General features: G+C 38.1%; 1 protein-coding gene across 6 annotated transcripts in view; it reads right to left on the bottom strand.

The window, feature by feature from the left end:
• The window catches only part of FGFR2 (fibroblast growth factor receptor 2), a 120,351-nt gene that overhangs the window by 21,475 nt on the left and 74,719 nt on the right, over window positions 1-24,157 (bottom strand). For 4 of the 6 annotated variants that reach the window (XM_043982639.1, XM_043982643.1, XM_043982641.1 and 1 more), the window contains 4 exons: window positions 22,259-22,449; window positions 19,087-19,231; window positions 16,567-16,769; window positions 1,756-1,907 (listed from right to left, as the gene is read on the bottom strand). In XM_043982639.1, coding sequence (XP_043838574.1) covers window positions 1,756-1,907; window positions 16,567-16,769; window positions 19,087-19,231; window positions 22,259-22,449 — 691 coding nt within the window. The remainder of the gene's footprint in view (window positions 1-1,755; window positions 1,908-16,566; window positions 16,770-19,086; window positions 19,232-22,258; window positions 22,450-24,157) is intronic. The other 2 variants (XM_043982642.1, XM_043982644.1) reach the window with 1 other exon arrangement.

Raw genomic sequence — 24,157 nt, 5'->3', positions numbered from 1 at the left:
GGTTAAGTGACTTGCACAGGGTCACACAGCTAGTAAGTGTCAAGTGTCTGAGGTCGGATTTGAACTCAGGTCCTCCTGAATCCAGGGCCAGTGCTTTATCCACTGCGCCACCTAGCTGCCCCCTTAAACTATATTTCTAATGTTATAATTGCTAAATGACAAATGGTATCTCAAGGTTTCTCTCAATAAAAATAACATTATATGCATATGTACACATATATGGTTGTATATGCATATGTATGTGTATAGTCAAACCTTTTGTCTGGGTAACATTCCTATAAAATGATGAGAAAGTCAATAGTGCAAATGTTGATATATTGAACCTATGGGAAACAGAGGGTGAGGTTCTCACACCCATCAAAAACTATAATCTTTTGCAAAAGATTGCTGAAAATAAACTTTTCTGCATGTTATTCTTTATAATAAAACTCTGACTCTGATAATATGCACTTTTCCTAACATAGTAGCCATGAAATAACCCAGAAAATACAGGGGAGAGGAGAAGCAACCCGGGACGGGAGGAGGTTCAGGGGCAGTGATGTCAGAAGAACCCTTAAGGTAAAAAAAAAAGAAAAAAGGGAAAGGGGTGACACCTGCCATCTCCCATTTAACTCTATGGTTGAGCAGTTCCCCATGAAAAACACATGCCTCAGGTCAGGTCTCCCAGCTCAGAACTTACATCCAGCTGCTTGGGTTCTGGGAGCTCAGCAGCATGGGCTGTAGGGGGGTGGGATTCTCAACCAGTCAGAGGCCAGGGATGACCATCGTCCCATCTACCCACAAACTTAGCCTCTTTTCCATTTTTTTTTCAATTCCCTCATGGTCCACTTGAGAGGTTACTTTAGCATTTTTTGGAGCACATTCGTGAACACTTTTATAAATATTTCCCTCCTTTTTGTGAATATAAACCTGCCCATTGTGCCTCTCATTTTTCTCTCTGCTACGTATAGCCAAGAATGTGTGCAGCTACCATCACAAAAGTGGAAATGAGGTTACTAATCAAATCACATGGTGACAGTTAAACTGTGAATGTTGAAGATTGACTGTATATGTATAACCATATTACTGCTGGGAGATAATTCTTTTTTTTTTTTTTTGGTGAGGCAATTGGGGTTAAGTGACTTGCCCAGGGTCACACAGCTAGTACCTGTTAAGTGTCTGAGGTCGGATTTGAACTCAGGTACTCCTGAATCCAGGGCTGGTGCTTTACCCACTGTGCCATCTAGCTGCCCCTGGGAGATAATTCTTCAAGAATTTCTAGGTAAGAGTCAGTACGTGCATACGACATGTTGTTTTGGAAGAATTTGTTCACCTCCCAAAACCAGGAATTTCATTAAAGGAAATAGTTTATTCAGCCCAGAAACAGAGTCAGTATCTTAGCTTCTTATATTTCTAACATCAGTCAATCTCTAACACCCATGAAAGACTCAAAAGGGAGATTTGTTAAACTATCTCGGTCTGTACTTGATTTATAATCTTGGCTATAGTATGTCTGCAAGACCCTAAAATAGCAGGCCCATGATCCATTCTGAAGAGTGTCAAACTATGGTATCTGGAAACCTGAATTTGTTTATGCTGTTGGGTATAACTAGCACAAAGTCTTCACAACTAGGTACTTAATGAATGTGTTATATGTATAGGCCCACATATGTGTGCATCTGTGTGTGTGTGTATAATAGAAAATCTTTGTGCTAAAAGACAGTTGTAGAAAGAACAAGTTTGTTTCATTTGTATCTTCTCAGTAGAAATACTAACTTGTCTCTTGGAAATTCCCATTTTGGGTCCTCGGGCAATTCGTATTCAGAGACCCCTGCCAACATTGGGGCATCAGCTGTGGAGGACAGCCGAGTTGTTATTCTCACTAAGGGTGTATTGGAGTTCATGGAAGAGCTGGAGTCAGCAGACACCTGTTATTGGAATACAAGATGCAAAAGAAACAGATGTAATTCTGGCCCAATCGTTGAAATATGGTACTACAGGATACACTAGCCCAGCCAGATTCTAAATTGTTATAAAGAAACTGAAAGATAGTCAAAGCCCTAAATTTAAGGCAGTCATGATTTTTTTTTAAGAATACAGGCCTTTTGTTTCCCTCCTAAGTGAAAATTGTGTTTCACTAAAATCATATTAGTAATACATATGGGATGGATCTTCAAGCAAACATTTTTATAGAAAACCTATTCACGCTTTACTAAAAAGATTTGCCTTCCATCTACTAATGTTCCTAGGTGTATTTGCAATCCCTCCCTTACCGTCATCATTAAAGCATTCTTAACCTGACCACAAAATGGGCACTTTATAATTTCCATGGACTGCTTTTGATATAGTCAAATCATTAATCAATGCATTTGTGTGAGAAATTAGATTCAAACTCTTGGAAAAAGCCCATTTATCTTAGAGCTCTTTCTGTTTGGTTTTTTGGTTTTTGGTTTTTTTTTTTTTGAAGCACAAACCAAAACATCTCAGGGACACAGCCTTAGGATTTGAAATGTGAAAGATAGATGGCTGATCAGTTTTCTCTAACTCCTTTTATTCAAGGTAATCTGAGAACCACGTGTTGTGAGATATTCTCAGATTAATCATACCAAATGCTTCCAACCATGAAATGCAACCTTTCTTGCTTCATCCTACCATTCCTCCTTGGAACTTGATGACATAGGTGCCATTCAATGAAATGGGTTGCCACTTGTCAACTTCTGTTTCAGAAACCAGCAGACTTTACACGGGGAAGGTATGGCCACAGAAATTCAGCTTTATTTCAGTCACACAGGAGAAACTAATCCTGATCCTGATAGGGTGAATTTTATATTTATCATGCCACTTTCTAGATGCCTGTCAAATGAGTGTTGTTGGTTTTTCATGCAATATAATTAATGTTTTCCCTTCATTTGGTTGCTAGGAATATAGTGTCAAGGACTTGCTGGGTGGTCACTTGTAAACACAAATGTTCTGCTTAGGACAGTGCATGACTTCAGCCAGCTTATGGGATGTTGGATGACTGTAAGCCACCAGCTATATAACAGATACTCAAGGGCTAGAAGAAGAGATTAAACATTTACAACAGAGCTTCACACAAATTCATCTCAGGTATATCTCACATTAGCATTTTCCAGCTTTTTAATTATTTAGGGCTATGCTTACAAGAGAAAAAATACATCAAAGACTAACCTACCTATCCAGATTTGGCTAGGAGACATTTTTCAAATCTGGAACATGTACTGTTCCCACAAGAGGATTGAATGTTTTTATCTATCCCCTACCACTTCCTACTCGCTAAACTTTGACTCGACTCTTGGTAAAATTAAATGATCCTTAGTTGCTCATAAGAACTTGAGATATTAGTATGAGATCAGAAAAGAACCTAGTTTGAAGGAAAAGACAGCAGTTAAAACATTCAATTCAAATGATGGACATTTTTTAAACAGTGGTGGTTTTCTGTTGTTTCAAATGTAAAATGGTAAACCTCATACATTTCTACTTTAATATTTAGCAGGGAGAATCATCCATAACTTTTTAGGTTTTATAATAGAAAAAACATACAAGTAGTATGTTTCAATACAAACATACACAAGCAATATACTTTCACTTCTAGATGCATAGTTGAAAGAAAGAAAATTGTAAAAAAAACTAGAATAATTAGATTATAGATTATTAGATTATTGTAGATTATGAGAATAACTAGATTATATTTATAAAGGACATTTTTAGTTATGAATCACTTTCCATGTTTACTTTTGAAATTAGAAGAGTCCTTGCCTTAGAACACAGAATTTTAGAGCTAGAAGGGACCTTGGAGTCCAACCTCTTTAATTTATAGATGGAGAAACTGAGATTTGAAGTAGTGAGGTCAAGGATACTGATTGATGACAGAGTAGGGCCAAAACTTTGATTTCCTAGCTTTTAGGTCAATGTTGGGAATTTTTCTTTGTTGCATCTTTTTTTGGAAGGGGGCAATCAATGATGCTTCTTCAATGATTTTCTTAATTGCTTTGAGATTGCTAATACACATAAAGTATTATTGAAAGAGAGCAGCTAGGTGACACAGTGGATAGAGAATTGTGGGCCTGGAGTCAGGAAGACTCATCTTCCTGAGGTCAAATCTGGCCTGAAACATTTACTACCTGTGTGACCCTGGGCAAGTTACTTAACTCTGTTTGCCTCAGTTTTCTCATCTGTAAAAATGAGCTGGAAAAGGAAATGGCAAACCCCTCTAGTATCTTTGCCAAGAACACCTTAAATGGGGTCGCAAAGAGTCAGACACAGCTTAAATGATTCAACAATAACAAAAAAATTATTGAAACATGAGAGAAAAAATGGTTTTGCAAAGAAGAGCTAAAATGCTACAAAATTTTTTAATTCTAAACAGGCTACCTCACTTCTCTTTAGGGAGATTAGTTGAGGTTTTCAAGTTACTAGCATCATAGATATAGATGTGAAAGAAACACATAGCCCATCTCATCCAAGCCTGTCATTTTACAGATGGGGAAATCGAGGCTCAGAAAAGTTGAGACTTGCCCAAATCACAAAGGCAGTTAAATTCGTGTTCTTTGCTCTGCATGGCTTATTCAAAGGGGCTTCCCATTTTAAAGATAAATTTTAGCATCCTAGTTAAAATGTTTGGGGAAATAACAACTGAAAGTAGGCAACTGATTTGCTTTATCATGTAGACAAACAGATCCTTTTTGACAAACTGCTCAAAACATTTACTCCAAACTCAAGTGTCTCAAGTATAATTATAGCATGGCTGTGAGACTCACAAAAATAATACTTTAAGGATCTGTGATTTTATTGGTATGTGTACTCCCTCCACTGACACAGATTTTATCCCCAGTTTGGAAGAGGAAAGCTGCCATGGGGAAATATTCATAAGCCCTCGGACAACCTAGTGAGGAGCCAGCTTCTACTAATTTAGCTAAACTAGACCTTATACAATAAATATACAAGTCTGTCTTTGGGTGACCTGCCCTTTCATGTTGGTATAATCTGTCAAGAATATGTTCTCCACCAGCATGAGAAACTAGTACCACCTCTGTGTCATCATGAGGCAATAGATTAGAAGATTATTGTAGCATTCAATAAGAAACATTTATCAAGATAGCTTGCTTATATTTATGTTTATTTGTTTATTCAACAAACTTGGTACTTTGCTATTGGAAAGGCCCTCTCCTCAAAACTACCCTAAGACAGGTAATGCAATTATTATTATCCTTATCTCACAGTCAAATAGCTAGAAAATGGAAAAGCCAAGATCAGAATCCAGACAGGGCTTCAAAGACACCCAAGGCCAATGCTCTTTCCATTAGACCATGCTGCCATTTTCATTTCTCATGGCTCCCTTTAAAGCCTTGTCCTCCCTGTATTCGTGGCCTTCTGTATTAGCTGTATTTATAAAACTCAAATTACTTATCTACAAAACTCAAAATACAAAATACAAAATACAAAAAATAATTCTTAAATCAAAGAAATTAAAATTATATGATCATATCCTATTTGCTTAGATTCAGTGAAATAGCCTTTATTTCAATCGTATTCTGACTTGTTCAGCCAGAAAATGCATGTGTTATATGGGATTATAATGACCTGGGTTATTCCCACTCAATATGACTCTTTTCATGGTCTGTCTGTCCACAGAAATCCAAAAATGCCAGTCAAGAATATGTGGGGCAAAATAAGCATCATTCCTCAAGCCCGTTTCAAGTCATATTATCCATTAATAATTAATAGTATTATTTTCACATGGTAGCATGAAACCAACAAATTTAAGCCAATCACTCTCTTAGATCAAAGTTCTTTTACTGTGGGTCATGACCCTATGGGGAGAATCACATAACTGAATGTGGGGGTTGTGAAAAATTTGGCAACAATAAAAGGTTATGTATAACCATTTTATATACCTATACACCCACAGTCATGTAAAAAAAAAATTCTCAGGCAAAAAGGGGTCATGAGTGGAAAAAGTTTAAGAAGCCCTGTCTAGCTCAGGCTGAAGAGATGGTAAGAGGTAGGGCCATGGCAAAGGGGTAAGCTAATTTCTCTTCCAGGAGACAGGCTGCAGAGTTGTTGGTTGAATAAACACAATGAAATGCAGGACAGTCTTCATTGTCTGAAGAGTGTCTGAGCCACGATTCTGCCACACCCACCAGGACTCATTGCCATCAGCACCTCCAACCAAAGATAGCGATGTGTGACCATAATGAGACCGTAACAAAAAAATGAGGGCACATCAGAGGGGATGAGATGCAGTAGGACTAGGGGGATACAAAGAAATGCAAAACAACAAGAAGAGAAGAAGAAGAAAACACTGTCCCTGTCTTCAAGTGACCCACATTCTAATGGAGGACATAACACATAAGTAAGTAGGTACCCACAAGATATTTACCTAAAAGACATAAGGAAAGACGTCCCAAGGGAGGCATAAGCAAAGAGGAAAACCAAAAAACCAGGCCTCTTGTAGAAGGTGGGATTGGAGCTGAGTCTCAAAGGAAGAAATGGAAGATAAGAAGAAGTAAGGAGGGAGCAGAGATACCACACTGAATTGGGGAATAGGAGTATCAGTGTACCTGGCTCATAGATTACAGGGAAAGAGTGAAGTATAAGACTAAAAAGGAAAGAAGGTACAAGGCTTTAATAGGGAGGCCTTTGGAGTTCATTGAGCGGGGGTAATATAGCAGACATGCGCTTTATGAAAAACCACTTAGGCAGCTGAAAGGAAGATAGATTAGAGAGGAGAGAGACTTGAGGTAGGGAGAACAGTGGAAAGACTATTCTAATAGTTCCCATGAGAGGTGATGGGGACCTATTTGAGGGTGGTGATTGTGTGAATGGAGAAAAGATGAGAGAGGGTATTGTGCTTTTCCAGTCCTTGGGAAGTATAATAGACACAGACACAGGAGCGTAGATCAAGAAGGAATTTCCTAAGAAGTACTACCCTACCTGGCACTCACTTCATGGGGAAGAGCTTTGGGTATTTAAGCAGCCAAAGAGACTAAGAAATTCATCTACCACTTTGTTGTTGTTGTTGTTCAGTCACTGAATCATGTCTGATTCTTCATGACCCCATGTAACATAGCACGACAGGCCTTTCTCCCCTCCACTATCTCTCAAGGTCTTTCCAAGATCATGTTTGTTGCTTCCATGTCATATACTGCTACCTGAGTCATGTTGTAATTCTTTTGTTCAAGACTGTAGAATATCAACATTATGATCCTCCCCCAAGTCCTTCCAAATAATGAGACCTAGGTCCCTATTTCCAAATACTAGAGATTGAAATCTTTAGCTTTGCTATGGAATACCTCAATCTTTAAGCCTTTTTGCATTGTTTTTTATCTTTTACTGGCTATTCCTATTTGATATTGTGTTGTGGTTATTCAAAACAAAACAAAACAAAACATATACATCATGTAGTCTGTTAGGATTTCCCATTAAGAATTTTTGCAGTAATTATATTTTGATATCCTGCAGTTGGGAGATTTGGCTAAAAAAGGATTGTGCAGTCTGCTAGAATTTATTAACAAGAATGCAAGTCAACAAACAACAAATATTTATTAAAAATCCTGTTAAAGGCAAGGCAATATGCTAAGCACTATGGACAAAGATGAAAGAAAAAAAAAGACAACCCCTTGCCATAAATAATGGGTGTGGGAGATACACGCACAAGTAAGAAAAATTGGACTAAGATAGAAAGGTTATGCAGAATAATACAAGGGATTTGAGGGAGGGGGAATCAGAAAAGTCCATTCTTCAATTCAATAAACACTGAAGTGTGTTCATTAAATAGTATTATTACATAATGATTTACTTTGGGGTGATATGTTCAATTTTCCTAGTTCCAATTTATGAATTCAGACACTAATGTTACCAGATTAATGATAGTATAACATTCATTTTTTAAAAAATTACTTCTTTCCTTTCCACTTCTCTTCCTCATCCTTCTACTTTCTATCCATTTATTGATCTGAATGTTTTGGCCATCATTCTTCCTGTTATTATCTTACTAGGGCAAATTGCATCTTGAGAGCAACAATTCATTGGAAACATTGGGTTTTTCCTAAAGACTGAATTAATTTGGCCCCATGATCCAGAACTTGGATTAAAACAGTCATATAGGGGGCAGCTAGGTAGTGCAGTGGATAAAGCACTGGCCCTGGATTCAGGAGGACCTGAGTTCAAATCCAACCTCAGACACTTGACACTTACTAGCTGTATCACCCTGGGGCAAGTCACTTAACCCACATTGCCCCTAAAAAAAAAAAATTCTAAAAAACAGTCATATAGTTGGTCTCCTTTATATGCCAGAAAATTCCAGCATAGAGTCATAACAAAAATCATTCTCTCTGATTTAACTGATGTGCACTGTTTATGATTTCTCTACATTTTCAGTATACAAATTTCATTTTAAATTGATTATTTATTTACTAAGATATTACATATTCCCTATAGTGATAAATACCTGTTATATATACATATAAACTGAAATGTGTGCACAACTATATAAATATATGTTCATATTTTGGGCACATATATATGTTGAATAATATATAGCTATATCTATATATCTATATATATACCTATATTTAGTTATCTAGCTATACCTATATACATGTCTTTATCTATACATGATTAAAGATATGCATGTGTACAACACAAATATGTATGTATTATATATGTATGTATACATAAATATATGCATATACCTATGTTTATATAATATCACCCACAAAAGTCATGCTCTAATATATATTTTTTAAATTTTGGATAATTGTCCTAGTAATGATTTTTTCTAAGGACCAAACTAGCTACCATTGGAGAAACTAGTCAAATTACAATAATGCATATAAAGTATTCTATATGCATGTATGTATATGTAAAAGTTAAGGCACTATATACAGGTTGGCTGGTATGATTATTGTTATTAGTATACTTACTGTTAATGTTATAATTATTATTAGGAACATCATTATTATTACCAAAAGAAAGTTGACCATCAGATGTTATATTTTCTTGGCCATAACTCATGAATACCACATACAAAGGAAGTTTCAGTTTATATGGCCTACATTGTTGCAGGAAGTACCCACACTAAAGAAATTACAGATTTTTCCAATGTTAAAGTAAGCATGTATCTTTGCACACGGTTAACAATATCATTAGTTAATTGCCACTACTCCCACAAGTCACACAAGACAAAAATAGAAGGGTAAGGTAAAAAGGGATATTTATGGTCATCTAGACCAACCCTTCCCTTAGAAGCGAATCCCCTCTTTACCACCCAAAACATGGTACCTCAATCTGCACTAGAAATCTTCCTGGGCTAGGAAACTCATTCCCCCTGAGGCAGCCTATTCTGTTAAAGAATTTTTCCTTATATATCAATGGAATCTGCTTCTCTACAGTCAAAAAAAGGCAGATCAGTCCTCCACATGACATCTATCATGTCCAGGCCATGTTTTCTCTTCTCCAGGACAAACACCCCCTGTTTCTTCAACCAGTCTTTATGCGTCATAGTTCAGAGAGCCTTCACCTTCTTGCCAGCCCTCCTTTGGACATACTTCCACTTATTCATGCTCTTCCTAAATGTGTAACCCAAAATTGAACACAGTATTACTTATGGACTTTGACTAAAGGTCAAGTACAGTAAAACTGAGAGCCTTCTTAAAGCTCTTTGGGGGGCGGGCTAGATGGGTGGCACAGTGGATAAAGCACCGGCCCTGGATTCAGGAGTACCTGAATCCAGCCTCAGACACTTGACACTTAGTAGCTGTGTGACCCTGGGCAAGTCACTTAACCCTCATTGTCCTGCCCCCCAAATTTTTAAAAGCTCTATGTAAACATCAGGTATTATTGTTTTTCCCATTAAAACATTTCTCAGTCTGGACATTCTGCCTCCATCTAACCCAAGATCATAATACCTTTTGGGGGGCTGTTATATCAGACTATTAACTTAAATGGACTTCACCGTGTATTAAAACTTCTATTCATCTCATTATCTTACATATATACACATATGTAAAAGGCATTATGTAGTGGCTATATGAAAGCAGACAGAATACCATCATTGAAATCAGGAAGACCTATTTTTAGTTCCTCTCTCTGACACAAAGTACCCATAAACAATAACTGAACCACTCAGTGACATCAGATGAATCTCCAAGAGTAGAAGTTACAGATAGATGTTGATCTGTGCCAGTATAGGTAGCTTCCAGATTGGACATTCTTCACACCAATTCAATCACAGGACTAAAACAAAATGTGGGTTGCTAAGTGGCTCAGTGGATAGAACATAAGGCAGGAAATCAGGAGAACCAAAGTTCAAATCCATCCTCAAACACTTACTAACTCTGTTACCTTGGGCAAGTCACAGCCCCATTTATCTCAGTTTTCTCATCTATAAAATGAGCTGGAGTAGGCAATGGCAAACCACTCCAGTATCTCTGCCAAGAAAACTCCAAATGGGGTCACAAAGAGTCAGATACAACTAATCAACCATCCAACAACAAAACAAAATATGATATAGAGGGAGATAGGGACTAGAATTATGATTTCACTGGTAGATACAAGTCCTAGATGAGGAAAATACCCTCTTCTAATACAATTTGGTATCTTCTCTGAAACTTACATCTTAAGAGAGCTGCCCAACCAAGGTCACACAGCCAGTAAGTTTCAAAGGAGGGATTTGAATCCAGGTGCTTCCAATTTATCCTCTGTTTATCTTTGAACATAATCCTTTGTGTGCTGTTTCTCTTATTAAGCTGTTAATTCCCTGACAGCAGAGATTGGGGGGTTTTTTGGTTTGGTTGTTTGGTTTGCCTTTGTAGTCTCAATGCTAAGCACAGTAGTTCGACACATAGTAGGTATTCGACACACAGTAGGTGCTTAATATTTTGTGTTGCTTTTATTTGATTCTAGGTTGGAAAAGATGCTGAGTTCTAGCAGTCATCCCACAAAAGTATATTTTGAATCCCTCCTACTTGTTTCTGAACCATGCTGATTCAAAACACTGAACAAGGAATGAGGACACCAGGAATCTAGACTCCTGCTCTCTCACTAACTTGCTGGGTTATTGTCAAGCTACCTCTCCTCTCCAGGCCTCAGTTTACTTACTTGTAAAATAATAACAATAATAATACCTCACATTTATATAGTGCTCTAAGGTTTGTGAAGCACCTAATGAAAGGACTATACTAGGTGGTTTCTAATTTCCCATATAATGTGCTCTGATTTTAACTTCTTTTTCTTCATACATGCAGAGAAATGAGTACCTTTCTATTCACCCATTTTTACTTTGAGGTTTACAGGGCTTCAGAAATTATTTTCATTTACAGTTGATACCATGGAATTTCAACTTCCATCCCAGTTTCCTAATTCCTAGGGAGTTATTCTGCTACTCTATTTTAGTAAATCCTGTAATTTCTCTTACCCAATGAGATTTCCTCTATTTTTCCAGAAAGATCATGATCATGCCATATTAGATTTTCCTCTTAACTTTATCTGCAATTTGTTTTCAATCTGAACATATTCTACCATAGAATATTTCTGTGATAGTGTTAATTAAGCAATTTATAAACAACCAAAGATATAGGTCTTATAAATTGTTTTCCTATTCCCCAGTTTGGTTAGGCATATTTTAGTATTTATTTTTATTGTTTCAAATACAGTTTCCTCACTTTCCTGAATCTCTTTACCACGTGTCATAAATCAAGTTCTTCACAGAATCCTATTCTCTTGTATACTTCTTGACAATATTTGTGTGAGATTAAGCAAGGTTTTGTGTTTTTGTTTTAAGGGGTCAGAGCAAGTGATAGTATTAATTATTTGACAACCAGATGAAGAACACTGAGAGAGAGAGAGAGAGAGAGAGAGAGAGAGAGAGAGAGAGAGAGAGAGAGAGAGAGAGAGAGAGATTAGTCAAGATAAGATGATGGAAGCAAAGGGAGAAGAGAATAAAATTTTCACCATTTGTTCAAGAATTTTTTTTCCGAAGGCTTGCCTAAAAACATCCCCCCAACTTACATGAAATGGGAGCTTTCCCCCCATTCCTAAACAGCAAACAAAACAGTAGAGCTTCTTTTGATCTGGCACCAAACCCCCCAAACGAATGTTTTTACTCCCTCTGGGCAGGTGGCTAAGATAAAGGTCAGAGATAAAAGTTCAGGGGTTTCTTTTGGTTCCAAAACAAAACTTAAGCAACAAAAACCTAGCAAACCAACAGGTTCTCATCACCAGGGCTTCCTTCCCCTGATCCTTTTTTGTTGGGAAAACTGCTAATCTGCGGAAATAGCTACCCAGTCCTTGCTGTGCTGACTTGTAATTTCTAACCAGTCCAAAATCAAGCTGGAAGGCCAAGTCATCAAGGGCTTTTTGCAGGGTTGGGGAGGGGAAAGTTCATGGAGGCTGGGGGATGGGGAGTAGGCAAGGGACTCACACTGAAGGACAGATTCCAGTTAAATGACCCATGAAAACTCTTAACTACCAAAATATTTTCTAGAACCAATGAGATTCTTCTCAGCTCAAGTTAGATTTTTTTAAAACTGTTTGGCTCGCCCAAATAAAAGAAAGCCTCAAGATCATGTGGTGCCCAGCATGTTTCAGAAATTAATTTTCTTAAAGAAGTTTCATTTTTAACGTAGCACATTTGATTATTAATCAACCATCAATCAATTAACCAACAAGCATTTATTAAAAGCACTTATGTGCCAGGCACTGTGTTGGGAACTGAAGACATAAATATAATGAATGAAACAATCCCTGGGCCCCATACCCCTATCACTTAAAATTTCCCTCATACTTCATGACCTCCCCTCACTTGGATCCTTCATGTGTATTTCAGGAAAACTTTGTCCCATGCTTCAGAGAGCACCTCAGCTTGAAATTCTCTGATAACTTGACCCCCCCCTCCACATTTTAACCTATTCATACATATAGCACCTTTTTGGTTGGAAAAACCGAGAGACACAGAGAGAGACAGACAGACAGACAGACAGACAGAGAGACAGAGACAGAGACAAACAGAGAAACAGAAAAATAATCTAGACTCCTTTGAGAGCATTGCGTATGTGTCATAAAGGAAATTTATAATGTAGAGATGCAAAGAGTGAGGTGTTTAAAAGCTCCATCACATTTCCATAAAAGGTCTTGGCAGCCAAAAGTGAACCTGATGTCCTTACTGAAAAAAGCCTGTTCAACTAATCCACCAGCACCACATGCCTCCTAACAAACATCCTCTGTTTTCTTCTTCCAAATGATTTGTGGAAAGTGCTTAGAAACCCAAGCCTTTTTTTTCTTTAACACATAGATGTACAGAGACTACCCAACAATGACTACTGGCTGCTGTCAGTGACAGGAGCAACCAGGCGACTTGGCTCCCTCGGTCCTGCATCTAAGAGAACCAGCAACTGAGCTTATTAAAATTACCGGACTGACCACCATCTTGTTATTCTCATTTAACACAATATGTGCCAAAAATACCAGAAGAGGGTAAGATGAAAGGAGAAGCAGCACTTGATACCCCAAAATGAGGAGCTCTCTCTCGTCTCCACCTTTTCACCTGTCTCTGTCTCTGTCTCTGTCTCTGTCTCTCTCTCTGTCTCTGTCTCTGTCTCTCTCTCTCTCTCTCTCTCACACACACACACACACACACACACACACACACACTCTCTCTCTCTCTCACCCTTTCAAAAATGCCAGAAACTGAAATGGTTGCCTTAGTTCAATAAATCCAATGCATGTAAATAAATTATAAGAGACCAAAATTGAAGAGAAGATAATCCATTCCGTTGTTCTTAACACAGAAAATCCACGTACTATGCTTCAGGAGGGAAGGATGGGAGAAGAGGTTCTTAATGATGAAACACAGAATGATCATCCCGCATTAAGCTTTCATCTATGTCATACTGAATTAAGGATCCCATAAAGCCACTTTAGGGGAATGGCTGCTATGGTTAGACACATTAAAAGGAAACACCTTACAAGTGACCTATCCCTTGGAGAGAGTAAAGCTTAATGTCACCTGATTAAGAACTAACCTGGAGACGGGAGCAAGGCATGCTAGGCATGCCTATGGTATTTTCTCTGTCATCGGCATATCTGCAGGCCATTCCAGGTTTTTTCATTCAGGCCACAGTCCAATAAACTTCTTTTATCTGGGTACCTGATACACATCTCCTTCTCAGGCTAAGTGGCTTTGCCTGAAAAGCCCTCTTTGTGAAGAACAATTGATGTATTATATTTTAATATATATGGTGAGCAGAGATGTGTCACCATTGCCTCTAATAAATTAACAATCTCCCAGAGGTTTTAATTTGCAGAGGGGGGATTGGTATTGCTAGGATCCTCACACCAGAGTGTCCTTTGGCCTGCATAAACTATTCAACCATATTTAAAGACAGGGCAATTACATTCCAAATAAAACAAGTAGGAGCATTGTGAAGGAAGAGAATAGCCCCAAATAAGCAAAATAGCCAAAATCTGAGTGGGGTGTGCCACAGAGAAATGAAAAGGCAGCCACAGGAAAAAAAAGAGGGGGGGAGGGAGAATGGGACCAAGTAGGATGGTTTCTCTAGGCCTAACATTAATACCTCACCAACCTATAAATACACATATATACAAGGAGAAATTCAAGAATAAAATGAATAAGATAGCATAAAAGAAAAAAAAATGTCCTGACTGATCCAAATCCTATATCCCCAGCTTCATCATCACCAACAAAGGCTTAGGAGAAGTCAAAGATCACTATATATTTAACTATCTCTGTAACTATTTGGAAAAAATATATTCCATTCCTTGTAAAATTCTAAATAGTTGTGTAATTTGGTCAAATTATTTCTCAGAATTTATTTAAACTCTATTACAGAGTCTAAAAAAGTTCTTTATGGATAAGAAATAAGCATTAAATAAGTCCTTACTTCCATCTACCTGTGAAGGACTTTAATGATTTAAAATATGAATAGAAATATTCTCATGTTTGGATCAACCATAAGCAGGAATTGAAGAGCCAGAAGAAAGACAACAACCGAGCATTTATGTGGTTCCCTGAAACTGAAAAAACACTTTACATTCATTATCTCATTTCAGCCTTGATACAACCATGGGGGGTAGATATTAGAGCCATTATTATCCTCATTTCACAGTTGAGGAACTTGAGACTAACTGAGGTTAAGTGACTTGGCCACAGTCAGTTGGGTAGGATTTGAATCCAAGTCTTCCTGACCCCAAGTCCAGTAGTTGGTTCTCTCTACCATGCTACCTTATAGACAAAATTCCCAAATTAGTTGTGAGTTGCCACATCATAGCACTCAATCCATAGACACATTTAAATGAGGAACTTTCATGTCAGAACCCCCAAATTCTCAAAGGAATCTATAATCTCATCAATCCAGATGGGTTAAGTATTCCCTCCAACACAAAGATCACAACCTATCCAGGCATATACAGTTAACAAAATAAAAGTGAATTAATGTGTTTCTCAGTGGGTGGGGGAGGGAAGGAATTAGGTACTCAAATTTTTTTTAATTAACTTTTTTTTTGGGGGGGGGACAATGAGGGTTATGTGACTTGCCCAGGGTCACATAGCTAGGTTAAGTGTCTGAGGCTGGATTTGAACTCAGGTCCTCCTGAATCCAGGGCTGGTACTTTATCCACTGTGCCATCTAGCTGCCCCCCTGTAATTAACTTTTAAAATAAGTAAAGAATTATGTTTAAAAATTAAAAGAAAGAGAAAAAAGAAAAAGAAACAAAAGAAGAAATATTAGCTATGGGTTGACAGAAATTAAGGAACAGTCTGGATACAGTTCTTGGATCTTTCTAGTTGGAAACAAATATCTCAATTGGGTCCACATTCCCCTCCCCTATATGCCACCTAAAGGAACATTTCCTAGCCTAATCCCTATGCCTAGCCATTGCAGAGTTTTACTTTAAGAATAAAATGGAATATATGTTCTGAGATGCTAAAGGGATTTTATTTAAGCTGCATCCCCTTATTCACACACACACACACACACACACTTCAGGAATTTCTTCCCAATATCATTTTTTTCCCATCATATCTAGTCCAGCTTTTAAATTCTCTATTAAAATCCCTCTCCCATAAGCTTTTGGTCTTTGAAGAAAAGACCTGTCATTCAGTTGTGTACCACTATTTGTGACCCCATTTGGGGTTTTCTTGGTAAAGATACTACAGTGGTTTGCTGTTTCTTACTCCAGCTCATTTAAGAGACGAGGAAACTGAGGCAAAGAGGGTTAAGTGATTTGCTCAGGATAACACAGCTAGTATGTATTCTAAGTCTAGATTTGAGCTCTTGTCTTGCTGACTCTAGACCAGGTGCTCCAGACACTAAGCCACCTAGCTGCCTTAGAAAAGACCTAGAATAGCCTTTATCAAGGGAGAAAGCATGGCTTTAAGCCCCATAACATAACTTCATCTGCTCCAGGCATTATTTCTGGGCACTTCCCTCCCACTCTCTCTCTCTGAATCTCAGAAGCATAGACCAGAGAAAAAGAGAAGAAAAAACGCAAATGCTGGCTGAGTAGTTTGGGAATGAGTAAATTTCTTTAAACTCTTTATCTACTTTCTGTTACCTGTCTCCTCAAAGGGATGCGCTTGGTCAACTTGTGCACAGCTGGTTGGCTACTGAAGTCCGGCTTCTTGGTGGTCGTCTTCATGCGGCATAACACCACCGTCACCACCATACAGGCAATTAAGAAGACCCCTATGCAGTAAATGGCTATCTCCAGGTACTCTGGGGAAGCTGTAATCTCCTTTTCTCTTACAGGTGCTAGATTGCAAATTACAGAGGAGGAATAAGCAGGCCACACAGTTAGAACATGGTACTGACATGAAAAATTTAGTTAAAGGAATCATACCCAAAAAAGGTCTGTGCTCCCTAAAAGACACAGACTTAGCAAAACTTTATTCCAATTTACAAACATCCCAGGCCATCTGAGAACTCTTGAAATGTTTCCCCCTTCTATTGTTTATTCATGATGAAGATGAACCCTCATGAGTATCCCATTTCATCAAGGGAGACCCAGGTCATCTTCCCATGTAACTACAGTCAGCAGCTCTTCTTAAATTCAATGTACAACTGCCTCTGAGTTACCCAGGAGGGGTTACTGGGCCATATTTTCTGAGAAATTACTGCTTCTTACATTTACAGCAGTATCAAAGCACCACACTGCACACACATACACAAAGATTCTTCTGGCATGAGAGTGTCTAATGAACTGTTAAAAATAGAAATTCTAAAATTTGAACTATGCTCATTTTTTTGTTTAGGAGGTAGAAAGAAGGCTTTGGTCTTGTATGTATTTGGATAGGCTCTCTCAAAAGGAAAAACTGACAGATAATTTATTCCAGATGAATACAAGTATGTATGAAGAAGTGAATAAATATTCATCTAGTTAAACTGGCCTAAAAAGTTCTGAATTCCTAAATATAATTCAGAGTATTACCTAACTGAATAAACAAATAGAGTCAATATAAAGACTGAATCTTCTGCAACACACTTTCTGTAAAAATCCATGAAAACATAAAATTTTGAAATATTTTATCAGTGGCTGGCTTGGATAAATTCCATTTGATGGGGGTAGAATGAGGGAAGATAGCATCAACACAGCCTTCCTCTTTAAAGACAGGACATTCAAAGTTGATTTTTATATGCATAGGCATATGTTTTTTTTTTACTAAGTAGGGTGCTTTTCCCAATAAGTCTGATATGATATTTCCTCCCTCCCTTCAAAATTGGGCATTCCAGGGAAGTCACTCATCAAACTGCAAGCAGAGTATTCCCAAGTAGTGTTTGTCCCCTACCTCCTTCTTAGTTAATATTACATCATATAGTCAAGCAGATCAGTTAAGAAAGGACATTTAATGCATTGCAGAACACAAGCACTGCATGAAAAAGCAAGCCCAAATTAGCAGTGTCTCACTGTTTAGAGGCAAATGTTTACATTGTAGATTCACGATAAAATAAAAGAGAAAATAAGATGCAATGGAATTATTTAATAAATTTTAATCAGGAAAAAATAAAAGCCTACAAGATAAGACAGAACTCTCAACAGCCAGCACATAACTTAACCATCAATTCATTTGCTGTATGTAAAGTAAACATGCAGCTAGGTAACCTTTATCTAATAATAAGAAATTAATAACTAGAGTAGTATGTCAAGAGCTAGCAAACCATAGACTGTTCAGTATAAAAAAAAAAAGAAAGAAATACCAAGGCAGGTGCATTTGAGCAAACAGTGATTATCAAGAAAGTTTGACTAGGATAGAGAGGTACTCAGATTAAATATTCAGACAGGCAACAATTTTTAGGCAATAAAGCATAATTGATGTTGATTTCTCTGCAGGGTAGAAATAACATCAATCCCAAGATGGCAAGAGCATGCTTTGCAGTAAAAGCAAATTAAGGATTCATTTTATTAAAACATGCACTGAGCCGATTCCCAAAGGTAGGTAACACACTGCTTCTGTACGCCCTCCACAAAGAGGCCCTTTTCCACAGGGCACCTCAGAATACACAGATCTGGTTTGAAGAGGTAAAAAATCCAATTCAAAGCAACTTAAAGAGATTAGAGGTTGTGGGGAAATTTCCCTGAAAATGAGAAAAATGATTTAAAATTTTTCAAAGTCATTTCTAATTCCTCCTTAAGGGAAAGAGGTGTGTGTGTGTGTGTGTGTGTGTGTGTGTGTGTGAGTGTGTGTGTGAATTTAAACACTGATTTGATAGTTCACTAGATGCACAGAAAATAATTTCCTTTAGATTTCAGGAGTGAAATTTACTTGATCATAACTGTGATGGTATGTTTGCAAGAGAATTATTGAGACAACTTTCTTCTCTCCAATCAAAAAATATATGTACATATATATGTGTGCATGTGTGTGTGTATATATATATATACATATATATATACACACACACACACACACACACACACACACACATGCATATACACATATTTTTTCCTAAGGTATTCATCACTGTGAAGGAATTAAAAGGGCCATTTCTGAGACAGAAGCTGTGTTAATTTCATAGCAATCAACCAAGAAAAGAGGAAAAACCACTGAAAGAGAGAGAGAGCAGTATATACCTGGCAGAACTGTCAACCATGCAGAGTGAAAGGATATCCCAATAGAATTACCCGCCAAGCACGTATACTCCCCAGCATCCTCAAAAGTTACATTCCGAATATAGAGAACCTCAATCTCTTTGTCCGTGGTGTTAACACCGGCGGCCTAGAAAACAAGGGAAGCAAGAAAAAAGGCTAGACAATATAGGAATGATTGTAGAAGGGGTTATGGAACCACAAGGCACTGGCTGGCCCTCTGTCTTCAGCGGGTGCTCGGTCACCAGGAGATTCCGACTCGACCCCATCCACAAAGCCCACAACCAAAAGGTGAAGATGTTTACCAAGAGATCCCAGCTCACCTCCAAGAGTAATCACCAAACAACCATCACCAAACCTAACCTCACCACCTAAACATGCATGCAATCAAATGACATGGAAAAATCAACCCACAAACGTTCTTTTTTTTTCTCGCTTTTTTTTTTCTTTTTCTCATTTTGGACTAGGGTAGTTTTAGAGCAATATAAGTCCCCAAAGCCAGGTTTACTTGTGGTCCTCTTGACTGCAGTTCCCCATTGTGAAAAGAGAAGTGGGATAAAGGAATGGTTTTGGAGTCAGGAAGACCTGAGTTCGAATTCTGCCTCAGGTATTTATGAGCTATGTGACCCTATGCAAGTCACTTAACTTTCTCAGTTCCTCTTTCCTCATCTGTAAAATAAGGAATAACACTATATATGTCACTTAACTCACATGGCAATTATGAGGATCAAATGATATGATGTATGTGAAGTGCTTTGCCAACCTTTTAATCTCTATAAATGCCAGTTATTATTATTATTAATAATAAAAATAACATGGCTATGGAGTGAAATGAGACAAAGACCCACAAAGGTGAAGTGACTTGCCCAAGGTCACATACAGGATTAAGTGTCAAAGCCTAGACCTGTGTTTAGATCCCATCTCTGACACCTACTACCTGTGTGAGACTTGGGACAAACCCTTTCATCACTTGTCCGGGCTTCAGTTTGCTCAGCTATAAAATGAGGGGGTGAACTAGAACGTTTCTTAAGTACCTTACAGCTTTCCATCTGTGATCCTATGAGTGCAAAGAAAAGTTGTCATAGTCATGGAAAAAATAATACAATGGACGTGAAGTCTTCCAAGAACCTTTAAGGTCTGGATAAACTTCTGCTATCATCTTCCTCAATGCAACAAAGCACACACTGGAAAATTTAGAGTGATTGATCAAAGGTGGAAAAAAACTCAATGCTCTGTGACTGATAGCAACAGATAGTGACTTACTTCAACACTTGAAAATGTCCTGAGATTAATTAGACATACAAAAACAAATCCCAAAGGAGTAAATCATGAATATCAAGCATCTCAGCAAGAATTCTGTATGTATTTGACAAACTATGTCATGTGATTATAAAAATGTCTCTCTAGGGTTGAGATGGAAGAGAAGTCATCCTTGGAATCAAGAGCTACTTGGATGTATTTTTAAATCTCAATATGTATATGGTATCCATGATGGGGGGGAAATGCAGCATCAATCTCATAGACCAGAAAGAACATCTTCCAACTGGGGAGTGAGAGTGGAGAGCATTATCTTTTGAATAAATTACTTCGAACAAACTGAACATTGTGGGTATTTTTCCATGGCTGCTGGCATGGTCCCAGTTGCATCACCAAAGGAGGATTATTATAAATGTACCAAGGCCACAAGAGTTATCCTATAAGCTGCCTGCAGTCTCCCAAAGCACCAATTCTCTTCTACATCCAGCTTTCTTTAAAAAACAGTGTTACCTTGTTTATTTGGCAGAACAGTGAGCCAGGCAGACTGGTTGGCCTCCCCTATATAATTGGAGACCTTACAAATATATTCTCCAGCGTCCGCCTCAGTCACATTGTACAGAGTCAGCACTTCTGCATTGGAACTATTAATCCCCGAATGCTAGAATAGACCAATAACATAGGAGAACATTGTAACTACAGTCCAGAAAGGACTTAACTCTCTCTATGGTCCCACCACCAACAGTCCATTATCAAACTTCGTCCATTAAGCCTAAACACCGATGTCCAAAAGGCTGTGGTTTTAAGAAAGAACATAATAAGATCATTGTTAAAAAGGGAAAGGGCAAGGAGAGAGAAATATCTAACCATGTTCTCTAACTGAATGGCTTTCAGATCCTAGTGGCTGTGTAATATTCTGCCAGTTTTGCTCTCACTCTTGGTGCTGCTGGCTGAACAACTCTCTGAAATTCTCTAGAAACTTTTACTTAAAAGAATCTGCCTGTCCAAAGAAGAGATTTTTTTTTAAAAGCAGTTCATTCCCTTCTTCGCAGAGATGGGGGCATATGGGTGTTGAACATGACATATACTGACAGACTCCTTTGCTATATTGGTTAGTTTTACTGAATTACCTTTTTTTCCCCATTCTTTTTCAAACATGATGCCTCAGTGGGCAGGAAAGGGTGAAGGGATATATTTGGAAAGCAAATGTGCGGTCAAACAAAAGCTGTCATTAAATTTTTTTTTAAATAATCTGCTTAAAGTTCTCTTAAAAGATTATCCTTTAGAATAATGGTCATGAGGTACAACCTGTTATTCGACAAGTCAACAAACGTTTACAAAAAGCCTACTATGTGCAAGATCCTATGATAGGTACTGGATATGGGAGATGCCCTTTATGAGATGATTAAATGACCTACATTTATCCAAATGACCTATAGTGTCAGCCATGTTTCCTCCTTATGCTATCTATATATGATGATGTGGCTTCTAAAATGGGGTCTTTGTAGTGATTATACATAAGAAATAGATTATTCACAAAGATCTTATCTAATACTTCACCAGCACATTAATATGAATAGCATTTCTAGACCAAAATTAGGAATACCCTGGGAATGAATTTCAGGGGTTAAAAGAAAGAAGATTAAAGAATAAGAAAAAACCTAGAATGGTTTCCTAAAATATGATATATAATTAACAGGAATTTAATTCTATATTTAAAAATCTATCCATAAACATGAGCAGTCATCAATGTCTCAATTTCGTTTAATTCCAACTGGTCAAAGATCTAACTGTCTCTTAGGATGAACAGTAAATTAGACTAAGTATCTATCTGCAAGACTCCTAGGGCTATAACATTTTCAGGTAAGTGTGGTAGAGATTGGCAGATTCAGAACGTTCTCACCTTCAGAACCTTAAGGTAGGGTAATCCATCTGGCCCATATTTACTGCCGTTCTTTTCTACATGTTTGATCCATTGAATGTGGGGCTGGGCATCACTGTAGACTTTGCAGACAAACTCCACGTCACCCCCAACCACTGTGGAAGCATTTGCGGGCAGCCCCGCTTGGAGGATGGGCCGATGGGGAGATCGTTCTAAAGGAAGAAGAGAAAAAGGAGGGGGTAGGTTGTGGGAAGTAGGTTTAGGGGAAGGAAAGAGAAGAAAAAAAAAGAGAGGGAGAAAAGATGCATAAATAAGGTACATTGCCAAAAAAACTATTAGTGAACTTGTGCCAGAGGCCTCTAAGCCTGTCAGCTGACTCCTCAGAAATAACACTACAAACGTATAACAAAAAAACACACACACAAAACGACACTTCAAAGGGGCCCACTGGAGCCCTGCACTTGTGTAAAGAACACTCATTCAGAAAATGGGTGGAAAAAAAAAAAACCTCTGTTAAAACTTGAGTTTGCAAGATCATAGGATGAGGTACACGCCACCTAATGAGCCTGGGAAAGGGTTTTCTTTTGACATTTTGACAGAGAAAATGTGATTTCTTTTCTTTCGGTCTGTTTAGTCCAGGGCCAGAAGCCATGAATATGCATGGGGGCAGCTCATCAAATAACACACCCTGAATTTAAACCTAACACCCTGGAAATCAGTTGAGACAAAATGAATACCACGAATGGTACTTCCAAAGACAGTGTTACATTATATATTTATAAAGTAGAAAATAAATTTCTGAGAAGTATGACAACCACATTAGTCAAAATCCCAAATCCTCCCAAGTCCATCCAACATATTCCCTTCCTTGCTAAATTCACTACAATCCCTACTCACCATGGAATTTACTTCTGACTTCAAGGTTATCCTGGCAAGGTTATAATTCAAAAGACAGGGAGAAATCCTCCAGTGTCTTCTAAGTGACACTGGAGCCAAAAGTACTGCCAGCATCTTGTTTTTCTTGAAGGATGCCTGCCTGAGTGATGGGGCATATCACTGACCTTACATTCCTCACTCTTGCCTCTTGTTCCAAGGAAAAGGATCTCCCAGAAGCCCAGTTTGGGAAAATTCCCTCAAATTTGAGAATTTCCTCCATAGACCTCAATGGTCCAAAATATTTTTCTTTTTTTTTTCTTTTTTTTTTTTTGCGGGGCAATGGGGGTTAAGTGACTTGCCCAGGGTCACACAGCTAGTAAGTGTTAAGTGTCTGAGGCCGGATTTGAACTCAGGTACTCCTGAATCCAGGGCCGGTGCTTTAACCACTGCGCCATCTAGCTGCCCCCAAAATATTTTTCTTCAGCTGCTTAGCCCAAGGTACTAAAAAATTGAACATAGAGATGTTCACACTATACTATTCTATATTTAATAGGAAAAGTACTGGAAACCACCACTACAAATGTCTCACATCCCCATGTCCTGCCATTGACTGGCCTGGAGATCTATCCATTTACATCCCCTATCCCAAGCAAATTTTGTTGTTCAGTTGTTTCAGTCACGCCCGACTCTTTGTGACCCCATTTGGGGTTTTCTTGGCAAAGATATTGGAGTGGTTTGCAATTTCCTTTTTCAACTCACTTTACAGATGAGGGTATTGAGGCAAACAGGGTGAAGTGACTTGCCAAGGTCACACAGTTAGTAAGTATCTGAAGCCAGATTTGAACTAGGGAAGATGAGTCTTCCTGACACCAGGCCTGGCATTCTAATCATTGTGCCACCAACCATATTATTTATATGTAAAATTATAGTCACGGAAACACAGAACATCACACTCTATTTTTCTCTCCACCATAGGTACCAATACCTCTACTTTCCACCTGCCTGATAAAAAATTGGCAATGGAAAATGAGGAAACCAAAGATG

This window comes from Dromiciops gliroides, chromosome 2, assembly GCF_019393635.1.
Source record: "Dromiciops gliroides isolate mDroGli1 chromosome 2, mDroGli1.pri, whole genome shotgun sequence".
NCBI lineage: Eukaryota > Metazoa > Chordata > Mammalia > Microbiotheria > Microbiotheriidae > Dromiciops > Dromiciops gliroides.
Note: the sequence above shows the minus strand (reverse complement) of the source record. Positions and strands in the feature narration are given on the sequence as shown.